We start from the raw sequence: 11,910 nt of genomic DNA, 5'->3' as shown, positions 1-11,910 counted from the left end.
GACCTGGCACCTGCTCACAGTGCCAAAACCACTGGTAAATGGTTTACTGACCATGGTATTACTGTGCTCAATTGACCTGCCAACTCTCCTGACCTGAACCCCATAGAGAACCTGTGGGATATTGTGAAGAGAAAGTTGATAAACGCAAGACCCAACACTCTGGATGAGCTTAAGGCCGCTATCGAAGCATCCTGGGCCTCCATAACACCTCAGCAGTGCCACAGGCTGATTGTCTCCATGCCACGCCGCATTGAAGCAGTCATTCATGCAAAAGGATTCTCGACCAAGTATTGAGAGCATAACTGATCATGATTATTTGAAGGTTGGCGTTTTTTGTATTAAAACCACTTGTCTTTCATTGGTGGGATGAAATATGCTAATTTTTTGGGACAGACATTTTGGGTTTTCATGAGCTGTATGCCATAATCATCAGTATTAAAACAATTAAAGACCTGAAATATTTCAGTTGGTGTGCAATGAATCTGAAATATATGAAAGTTTCATTTTTATCATTACATTATGGAAAATAATGACCTTTATCACAATATGCTAATTTTTTGAGAAGGACCTGTATGTATTTATGAATCAATTGTAGGAGTTGGGAGAAAACAAGATGCAGGATATTCATTAGTCGACATGTGAAGGCATCACAAACTAGTTGGTGCTCAAAAGGTCAAAGTAAAATGCAGTTCACAAAAAATAACACAGTTCTAGCACTCGTGTTACAGAAACTATACTGAAAGGGGTTTAAGACAGCTGAGACAACTGCAACTATTTGGAGAAAATTTAGCAAATTTCTTGAAGATATTTAAAATTCAGGCAACAAGACTGAGGTGCCTCCGCAACTCACAAGAAAATTGAGAACCTGTGCGAATGTTTCTAGACATTTTGGAAACTCCATCACAAACAACAGTGTGGTACAGGAACTGCACCAGTTAGAAAGCTCTACAGAGGGTGGTGCAAACAGCAGAGGACATCACTGTAGCAGTCTCCACACCATCCAGGACATCTACCACCGCTGATGTCTGCATACAGCACGCAGCATCATTAAGGACCACACCCACCCAGCACAAGGACTCTTCCATCTACTACCCTCAGGCAGACGATACAGGAGTCTGACATCACATACGAAAAGACTAAAGGACAGTTATTATCCACAAGCTGTCAGATTACTGAACTCTTGATAATAACACTGAACTGACAACAACATTGTACTAAGTCACATCTGTGACACCTATGGTAATATGTTTACTGCTGCTGCACTATGTGGCTGTATCATGTATATGTCATATCATGTCATATATGCCATATATCATGAATGTTATTTACAATCATAATTCAGTTAATCTCAATGTGACTCTGTGCAATAACCTGTCACACAACCTGTGTAGTTTATGTTGGTTATGTGCAATATACATCATGTGCATTTAAGCTTACGAAATACTTATTCATCCTCCTTACACCGTTACATTCTACCATGTTGTTGTTTACTATACAGTATTTATTTTGGACATTGGACAAATATTACATTTCTTTTTCACTTTTTGGTACTTTACTTTGTACCCTTATTGCACGCTTTAGTATTTCTTTTTTTCTGTTTTTAGCGAGTTGCATCAGCTTCTCTCATCCTGATCATCTCATTGCATTGCTGACCTTGTGTTAACCTGCATATGACAAATAAACATAAGAAATGTTCACAACTGTTGCAGACGGTCACAACCCAGTGAGATCCAGGTTTAACAGAAAAAAAAAATGTGAAAACGTGTTTCTTAAGGGGGGCTTGAAAAGACTAATTAATTCAAAATCTCAGTTCTAATGTGACTTTCTTATAAAAGACTGATAAATTGTTGATGTTTTTAAGTTATGACAGATCCAGCATTATCACCACGGTACCATTAACACACAACAATCCCCTTAAGAATGAGCAGAATAAGCAGGGAGGAAGGACAAGACCTCTGGGCTACTGCAAACATAACTGTTAGAAAAGGAACATTTTCATAAACTTATACTGCTGCAGTCTACTTCAAGTTACCATATACTGCTCACAAATACAGTCAAAACATGCCATATGGGGTATTACATATTGGTGGGAGAATGAGCCCATATCATTAAGCCATGTTTTAATAGTCAGCGTGGGGTGACGCTGCTCATTGAGGGAGGATGAGAATATTTCGTATACTTGCCTGTCGCAGCTAGCCACAGAAACAGAAGGACAGGGAAAAAAAAAAAAAAAAAAGAGTAGAAGGGAAGAGACAGTGAATACCAGTAACATGCCAGTGCAAAGACACAATGTAGTGGATGATACATGATGCTCAAACAACAAGAGGTGTGATCGATTCAGCAAAACACAATCATGGCATCAGCGCTTTTGAAATGCAACAGGTCTCTTTCACTGCATTGTTTGTCACAATGAAGTCAAAAAGATAAAAACAAATAATGCGTGTTGCATTTAATGTCTGTGCAGGATCACCAGAGTTATGCATGTTTAACTAATTAATACAGATAAGGAATAAACACACAGTATGAAAACTTAGAGGACATTTAAAAGCCTGGCAGGTGATGAACATGCACCACTCGGCCAAAGATGCCAGACAAACAGAAAAACTAAAATGCAAAGATGGAGAGGACTAAGAGAAGCGATAAAGTTGTTTTTTGTTCTTGGATTAAAGTTAACACAGAGTATTTGACCACATAAAATTCTGACTTACCCCATTGTTGACAGTCTGAGCCGAGGACCTCCCAGATCTAAACCTTTCATACCTGAAGCAACAAAGACGAGACATAAAGGAAATGAACAAAAACCCTTTCATCTTTATAAAGTGCAAAGACTTGCGTTCTTTCCTCTATGAACAAAACAAAACGTTTCACATGTAAATGTCTGGTACATTCACAAAGTTTCACATCTACAGCGCATGTGTTGAAACAATGAGCCGTTTGGTGGTTTCTAACCTTTCGTAGCGAAGGAAAATGTTGTTGAGGTCATCGTTTACGTGCAGCAGCTCCTCGGTCACTGCCTCGTTAGAAACACAGGATATGAGCTCCACTATCCGCTGCTGCATGGCTCTGCAAGTCCGGTTCAGCTCCTGAGCAAAACAAAGGCATGCAACATGGACGTGTTAATAACACTGTGTCTGGAGGTTTAAGACATGGAGGAAAAACACCAGAATTTAGTGTATAATCGTAGAGTCAAAGTGTGAATTTACAAACACACAGGGCGTTTCATATTCACCTGCAGTAAGTCGTAGTCTGAAGAGTCCTCCTGTCCTGGCACCATCTCAGTCAACATCTCTGACATCACCTTAGTGTTACCACGAACAACATCCAACTCGCTGCGTAGCCGGCAAATCTGGAGAACATAAAGAAAGTCAACAGGTATCTAATCTGAAAGCGTGGGATCAAGTGCAGGACTGCTTAGAATGAGCACAGACAACCAGGGATGTTTAAAAAAGTTTTAAAATTAAGAGCAACAATAATATCCAGTACAGCTGTCATTTCTAACCCAAACCCAGAGCCCGGTCCTGCCTGACTCGAATTAGGGCCGGGCCATAATAATGTGTTTAATGTGTGGGCCGGGTCAGTGTCTGGCTTTTGATTGTGTCGGCGGACGATCCAATTTTATGACAACATGGCTTGCCATACATGAAGAAATACCAAAAATAAATTTGTACAGCACTTTGGTTGGCCCTGTCACTGTTTAAAGTGCTTTATAAATAAAATGGTATGGTATACCTTCACCAGTCACACATATTTAACTGTGCACTGACGGGACTTGAAAGAGGTAAAAAGTTCAGTTAAGCTTCAGATGGACTACTGCCAGTGATCCATCAGCCCAAATGGACGTTCATTCAGCCGCTGCACTCAGCGGACGTGCACGGCCGACGACACAAACAGGTGAGTTGACAAAATATCCTGCAGACATGTCAGAGCAGGGTCTGTGTCTGAATAATGCAGATTGCAGGCAGAAGCAAAGATTGAATGCTCTTTGACGGTCATGAAAGGACAAACACCCCCTCAGCTCTGATCTGCTTTACTCAGCCGCACGTGTCCGCTGACCGTTACTATATAAGCAGTCAAAGCTTAATCAAAAATGTTGGGTTCTTTCCAGGTTCAGACCTGTAATTACTGTTAATACGTCGGGTCGGGTGGGGTTCGGAAATGACAGCTACGGGCTGGGGCCGGGTTTTTGGGTCCAAATGCAACTCTTAATACCCAGTCATATAATTCTACTGTAAATCTTTGCAGCACACTACATTTAACTTGTGTTGCAGCTGATCATGTGTGAGAAGTAGTTAGGAAAACAACAAAGATCTTAGAAGTTTAGGCTAACAAGAAAATTTAAATGGCTAAAATGAAAGAAAACAATGACTAACACTTGTACTAACTACACAAAAACAACAACAAAACATAATTTGTATCTGATAAAACAATGTTTATTGAGACATAAAAAAATTATATTTTAACCTATTAACATAAAAAACAAAGTTAATGAAGATGGAAAAGGAAAATTGTTTGATTATTTAAATAAATTTTTTTTTTTTAAGTTTCAGTCACAAAATTGCTTCCAAAAGAACTGACAATGCACTTGTATCTTTACAAGGGGTGCACCGATAAATCAGCTCTGAATTCCTTAATTTTGGGAGATCGGCGATCGGTTGATACTTACTGTATTTTTCGGCCTATAAGTCACGTTTTGTTGTATAATTTACATGCCCTGCAACTTACAGGCCGAAGCGACGTGTTTATGGATTTTTTTTCCCCATATTTATAAACCAATTTTTGGCTGAGATGTGACCGTTTTCATTCACTGTGACTGAAAATATTGAACACTACCATTTTCAGCCACTAGATGGTAGAATAGTAGTAGTAGCAGTAAGGCATGCCGTTGTATAATGTAATAGATAAACGTGGCTATAAAGACAAATTCAAAAAAGTTCAAGACAAAAACAACTGGACTTTATTTATTATACTTTACTTTATACTTTGTTTTCGTCCACGAATCGTGTTTTGAAACACAGCTGATTTGACCGTCAAAGTGCATTTATTAAACAAAAGGTAAACCGAGACACACCTTTAATACAATTTTGAGCAAAAAAAATTGTTTCTAAGTGTTAATCTTGTTAAATTCTTGTTAAAGTCCTCCAGTGCACGCTGCCGCCATTTGGCAGCCAATCGATTTTTGGCACAACACTGGCGCACATTTCCGGGCTGTCAGCGGTGACGCATAATAGATGTGACATATACAGCGAAGCAATGTATTTATGGATTTTTCTACTTTTTTAGACCTATGGACTGATGCAACCTATAGGGTGGTGTGACGGGTACGGCGGACAATATGGTACACGAGAAACCAATTTTATCGATTTTTTTGTAGTTTTAACAACAATTGTCTAAACTTCATTTATATTTCAGAGCACTACCTCATGGCCAGTTAAAACAAGGTTGTATTGTTTCTAGCGCATTGTTCAAGGGTATGTTTTTCAATAAGATTGGAAAATTGAAGGTGCATTGTGACCTTCTAACACCCGACAGTGTCGCTTATAAAACTAAATCAGTATCAGCCAAAACTGGAATCGGTAGGTCAGACTTTTTAGAGATCGGTGATGGGCCAGAAAACTGCAAGCGGCGCACCCCTGGTCTTTACCTAACTTTACTTCACTGTCTCCGCTCATCACCACACTCTGCTATCCACCTCTGTCATCTACACACACAAACAAAGAAAACCACTGACTGCAGCCGTCTGTAGTGCACATGTAGGATTCACATCAAGCCCTGATGGTAGATTTAAACGGTTTTGTGTCCAAGGAAAACAACTGCTGTTGTTGTGTACTTGAACAGCCAAAAGACAACAGAAATGTTACTTTCTCTTAAAAGCTGCATTAACAGGTCCACAGACCAGAAGATCGTTGAGTTGGAGATGTTATCCATCGCCGCAATAAGAACTCACCAGCAGCCCAAACACAAATCTTTTTCAGACATAACATCAAGGCACAAGTGTATCTTTACACCCTTGGCTGGCGTAAACAATAAACCACTAATCACTCCTACATGACCTCCCCAAAAAAACCAAACCAACAGCAGGAGCAAATACCTCGACAGTATGGAAGTAAATGATAATCTGAACCAATAATCTGAACCAAATGATCGGTGAGCGTTTATTCTCGTACCTGTTCGGGGCTGGGATTGATCGATCCAGAGGCATGAATGTTAGGGACCTGAGGGGTTGTGTAGGCTGGTGGGACAGTGTGTGCTGTGGGTTTAGTGGTGCTGCTGAACTTATGTAGAGTTGAGTCACCGGATGGAGCAGTCGCTGCCTACAAACACACAAGAATGCATTAAACACCAGACTGTGGCTTGTTTTACATGGAAACTTCAGCATGATTTCAAACTGTTTGGTATGACCTCTCCTACCCGCTGAGGTGTGTGTATGGGTGATAGGGTCTCCAGGTCGGACATGGGGAACTCGATGCCTTTCCTCTTTAGCTCCTCATAAACCTGAACCACACCTGTGAGGTCAGGACTGCTCCTGAACGCATCAGCCCACGCCTGCAGAAAGCAGATGAAGAAATGGGTAAAACGATAAAAAGAAAGGCAGATTTAGAAACACGTAGAAAACAACTGATAAAACGAATACCCTAAAACACTAACAAACCAAACGCCCTGACAGCAGGGCGTCTGTGCACTGAACAGTTTTGACTGTCTGCAATTGTCAGCAAACTACAAAACCAGTTTAGCCTCATTTTGCAGCTTTTTTTTTATTTTTACGAAATTCGTCGCTGTGAGCAAATGTCAACAGATACTGCTCCGACTTTGTGTTTCGAGGAGGATTGTCCAAAAGAAATGTTTTTTTTTATTTTTTTTTTATTTTAATCAGACCAAAAATAAATAACCACACAATTATAAGATAAATGTAGTGCAGAGAAGGAAAACAAAGGGTGGTAATCAGTTTGTAGACAGCACTTTGTGACGCCCAACAAAGGCTTGAAAAACTGGACAGCGACAGACGCTCTAATGGAAGTGGGGCAGGTCTGTAAACAGTACGATGAAAAGCAGGAACCAACCAACTAATCAGCAAGCAGAAAAGACTGAAAGGACAATAAAGCACAAAGGATATAAAAAGTTGTGAAGAGCAGCCAGTTTGACTGAATTTAACTCAATATAATACAGTACCTAATACGTTCATCCCTTTAAAACTGATCTCCTAACAACCAATTTGAAGCAAAATTCAGCTTACCGATAACATTTAACTTTGAATGTAGTACTAATAAAGAACTGGATATCAAGTTTATAATTAACCATAATGAATACAGAACAAGTTTATTTTAAATGAGAAAACCAGAATTTTAACTTTTTTTTTCCTTCTTAAAGCATTATTTTATTTGATGATATTATTTGGCAAACAAATACCTACATTTATGGAAAGTGTGTCTTAACAATTCATTATTTTTGTAATGCACTCAACAGAGAGGCTGCAAGGAGCAGAGGTCCCAAAGGTGCAAGACCTCGTGCACTTGGTGTCAACTTTCCAAGAAAATGGAGAGTGTGGTAAAGAGGTGAAAAAGAGCGTCCAGGCAGGATGGAGAGGATGGAGAAAAGTTTCAGAAGTGATTTGCAACAACATGGTGTCAGGAAAGGTCAAAGGAAAAGTTCACAAGACAGTTGTGAGACAAGTGTATGGTCTGGAGACAGAGACATTGACAAAAAAAACAGGAGACAGAACTGGAAGTGGCAGAAATGAAGATGTTGAGGTTCTCCTTAGGAGTGACGAGGATGATAAGATCAGGAATGAGATCAGAGGTGCAGCACAAGTTGAACAACTGGGAGATAAAGTTAGGGAGGCCAGACTGAGATGGTTTGGACATGTCCAGAGGAGGGACTGTGGGTATACTGGTAGAAGGATGTTAGAAAAAAAGACAAAGAGGAGATATATGGATGCAGTTAGAGAGGACATGGAGGTAGTTGGAGTGAGGACAGAGTGAGGTGGAGGAGAATGACTCGCTGTAGAGACCCCTGAAGAGGGAAAAGCTGAAAGAAGAAGATGACGACACTCGAGATGAAAAAACACTTTGAAAAATCCTCTGAAATTCAATCCTAAGATTTTTAGTTGAAGCTAATGGTGGAAGTATTTGACTTTGAGCCTGACTAGTTGTTTCAATATTTCAAATACAAAACAAACAAAAGAAAGCAGATAAAATCAACTTCACGAAGACTTTGGATGAAGGATGTCTTTGACTGAAAAATGTCTTATCAGTAGCTTTAAGCTACAAATTAATTTGAGCTAAGATCCAATTTGCACATGGAATTTATGTTTACAACATAAATCTTCTTCTACACTAATCTAAAGGCTTTATAATCCACACCATAACGCACATGTGAACGTCTGAGAAAGGAGACAGGTGATACAGGAGTTGCACAACACATCCAGTCAGTTGCCCAGCTGCATTTTATGGATCGAGCTAAAACGTCAAAGTCACTCATGCTGTTGATTGAAGAAAGTACAACTCTGTAAACTGTCCTACAGTGGACTGATGAAGTCTTTTGGATGGAAAACGAGATGTTTCAACAAAAAGAAACCATCCAGAGGACCCGACTTAACTTTGTTGGATTATTTTACCTGGATTATTGAGCATGAACTTTGATGTCCTACAGACTTTTCCTAATAAAAATAACAAATTGTCTAAATACCAGATAAACAAAAAACAATTACATTCTCTTTTCCCCCGTGCATGTACAAGTCCCTCCAGAAGGCAGGGAAGCCTGGCTCATACTGTGGTGGAAATAAGAACCACCATTGTGAAGGCTTCAGCGTTACCTGAGCCAAGACAGGTAACCAGAGCTGCTGCTGGCTGAAGCCTCAGAGACATCTGTGTTTTACCTGAGGGTCTGCCTGGGAGTCACAGGCTGCAGCCACACAGCAACACATGCTAATATGCTAATACTTCAAATTGATGTGTACTATTATAGGATTAAAAACATAAGACTAATGAAAGTACTATATGATGCCCACTGGTTGTGCATGCACAGTAACCTGGGACAATGTGCAATCAATTGTGTTGATATCTTACCTGGATCAAGGAGAGTACTTTATCTTGAACAATGGTGGGGGGGTTGTTTTTAGGAGAGATTATTTTAACAAGAACGCCATCGACAAAGTCCCTGCTAGTTACTAAAGCGTGAAAACGATGACCGCAGTTCTTAACACACGTCTCAAGAACCTGACAGATGGAAAGATTAAACAACTTTTAGTACATGACAGAAAAACGTGTTCATTCAAGCACGAGATTTCCGTTTTGTTACAACGTAAACAACTAAAGCTGTATTTTTCAGCTGAACTCACCGTTAAAGTCAGCATCACTTCTCTGTAGTTCTTGTTACCACTGAGTCTCTTCTTGACCGCTCTAATGGCATCTTTAGGTCTGAACACAAGAAATAAAAACCTAAAAGATAGCTCAACTTCACACAATTGTTTTTTTTTTTTCTTTCAAAAACCACTTAAAAGATATGACTTTCAAAAGAACAGCAGCTATCAGAAATACGTATAAGCTACGTTCTTAGTGGCACCAAAAGTCATCCAGATACACAATCAGAATACAGTAAGTAAATATTAAACAATCCACGACTTTCACAATTTTAGTATCTGTATTGTGATTGTTCATTCATAAGGCACAAGAATATTTAACTTTCCTCAACTGTTTTTAACTGAACAAACTCAGACTGCAGCAGTAGGGTGTGTTGCATCCCCTGCATTTCTTAAACGCAAGAAACAAGTCAAACTTCTTTTATTATAGTACTGATTTGAAGTGTTGTGTGCTGGGCTTGGCCTGCCTTAGCCAGTTTACAACCTGCTGATCAAACATGAACTGGACTTCACACCAGCTTCACCACAAGGTTATGATGCAATGAGATAAGCAGTGAGGCCTTGCAAGGATCCACCTCTCACACACCCAGACCTAGATTTCATTTCTTACAGTGACACATATGAAAGAAGGTGGAAAATGCATGCGTCTTATCTGAATATCCTGACCTCAGGTAAGATGTTCAAAACATCATTGACAGCTTGTAGTGCAGATTTACAGTCAACAGGTACAGCTGGGTGCTCACTCACCCATCCTCTGTTTCATTGATGATATCACATATTTCCATGTTGAGAGTCCAGTCTTCACTTTGCAAGGAGCCATCAGTGGCTCTCTCTAGAACAGACATACAGACAATTCAGGAAACGGTCTTATTAAATATAACGTGTTACAGTCATTAGTGGTAGCTAGCTGTTAGCTCACGTCGCTAACATTTATTCATTTACAAAAAATGCAGCTTAACCCTTTAACTTTAACCTTCGACTTGACAAATGAGAATATTTTTAAAATAAAATAATATATATGTAGATAGATATAGAGAGAAATATATTTAATTTGATAAGGTCAATATTTGCACAGTCAGTGGCGAAATTATTGTTTCTGCAACTGCAAGTTAGCTTGTTGGCTAACAGTAGCTATCACGTAAATAAATGACTTTGACACTAAATGGATACGACTCCAAAGTATTAACATCAACACGACAGTGTTTCTATTTCCGAATCAATCAGTTCCTTACCAATGCAATGCCCCACAGGGGTAGTGAAAGGATTTCCCAAAAGGAACTCCATCTTGCCCGACAATAAACAAGTCAGTCCATGGCACGATGGTAACGATGCATGCAGGCACTTCTATTAAGGCCCGCCTACAGCGTAAAACGATTGGCTAAAATAAACCTATTCTTTATTCTGATTGGACAATGTTAGCGTCTGTCACGAAGGCTGTAAATAATCTCCTGTTTTCCAATTGGAGAGTAAAAGCTCAAAGTGTCACGTGATTCGTGTAGCGTCACTAGTACCCGGAAGTTGTGGCTGACATTTTTTTTTTGCCTAATTTGTTGATTGTGCTCAATATACGCATTAATTATTTTACATTGTTCTATGTGGGTTTTTATTGTTATTTTGTAAGGTTGTTGTTACTAGTAATCCTTATCTAACTTGTTGACAAGCTAAAGTGGAAGAAAAAAATAATTCAAATATGTTCAAATTAAAAAGCTCTCAGGATGCCAAATAATAGATTACTGAGCCACAAATTGTGCATTTATCATTGTAAGCCATTTAATTTTAATGATATTTATCCACATAATAAATATGATGTTAATAAATGAATTAACAAGAGAGACATTTGTTTTAATCACTTACACTATAAATATTTATTCATCTGCCTTTATCAGGATGAAAACATGCAAATAGCTGTAGAAAGGGCAAAAAATTGTACATAATATTTTACATACAGTGCAATTTAATTATTTATTATCATTATTTAACCAGGCAAATCTCACTGAGATGACAGATCTATTTTGCAAGGCAGGCCTGGGCCTGAAGGCAGCCTAACATGCATGTTTGGGCAAACATGAAGAAGACATGCAAATGCTATATAGAAAGACCCCAGGGAAACCAGAGATTGGCAAGAGTTGGGGATTCTATTCCATCACCAGTCACATGCTGAAGTGTCCTTGGGCAAGACACTGAACCCCTCATTGCCTCCGATGTGTGTCCCATCGGTGTATGAATGTGAAGCCCTGATTATTCTTCGTAAAGCTATAGAGTGCTGTATGAATGGGTAAATGAGGACACAGATTGAGTTGTAAAACGCTTTGAGTATCTCAATAAGATAGAAAGGTGCTATAAGTACAGTCCATTTACCATTCTTTTCTGCTGCTGTAACACATCAGTGCCAATCGCTATGCTGAGCCATTGTGCAGCCCAAATACAATTCTGAAAAAATATGTTGCGTGAAATGAAAGTAAATTTTTACACACTGATATTTTATTTTATTCACAATGGTACAGTAAAGACATCGGATTTTGCAACTAAGAAATTGTACTATTTTCTTTTTTTGG

The 11,910-nt window shown here is 39.1% G+C and overlaps 1 protein-coding gene across 2 annotated transcripts in view; it reads right to left on the bottom strand.

The window, feature by feature from the left end:
* tom1l2 (target of myb1 like 2 membrane trafficking protein) overlaps positions 1 to 10,673 on the bottom strand; it is a 16,869-nt gene extending 6,196 nt beyond the window's left edge. For both annotated transcript variants that reach the window (XM_037690741.1, XM_037690742.1), the window contains exons 1-9: positions 10,588 to 10,673; positions 10,103 to 10,187; positions 9,335 to 9,413; positions 9,063 to 9,212; positions 6,409 to 6,543; positions 6,165 to 6,311; positions 3,230 to 3,346; positions 2,950 to 3,083; positions 2,709 to 2,760 (exon numbers count right to left, since the gene is read on the bottom strand). In XM_037690741.1, the coding sequence (XP_037546669.1) occupies positions 2,709 to 2,760; positions 2,950 to 3,083; positions 3,230 to 3,346; positions 6,165 to 6,311; positions 6,409 to 6,543; positions 9,063 to 9,212; positions 9,335 to 9,413; positions 10,103 to 10,187; positions 10,588 to 10,639 (951 nt within the window). In that variant the 5' untranslated portion in view covers positions 10,640 to 10,673. The remainder of the gene's footprint in view (positions 1 to 2,708; positions 2,761 to 2,949; positions 3,084 to 3,229; positions 3,347 to 6,164; positions 6,312 to 6,408; positions 6,544 to 9,062; positions 9,213 to 9,334; positions 9,414 to 10,102; positions 10,188 to 10,587) is intronic.
* Between the last annotated feature and the right edge of the window lie 1,237 nt (positions 10,674 to 11,910).

Source organism: Nematolebias whitei, chromosome 17 (assembly GCF_014905685.2).
Source record: "Nematolebias whitei isolate Nwh7 chromosome 17, NemWhi1, whole genome shotgun sequence".
In the NCBI taxonomy this organism is placed as follows: Eukaryota; Metazoa; Chordata; class Actinopteri; order Cyprinodontiformes; family Rivulidae; genus Nematolebias; species Nematolebias whitei.
Note: the sequence above shows the minus strand (reverse complement) of the source record. Positions and strands in the feature narration are given on the sequence as shown.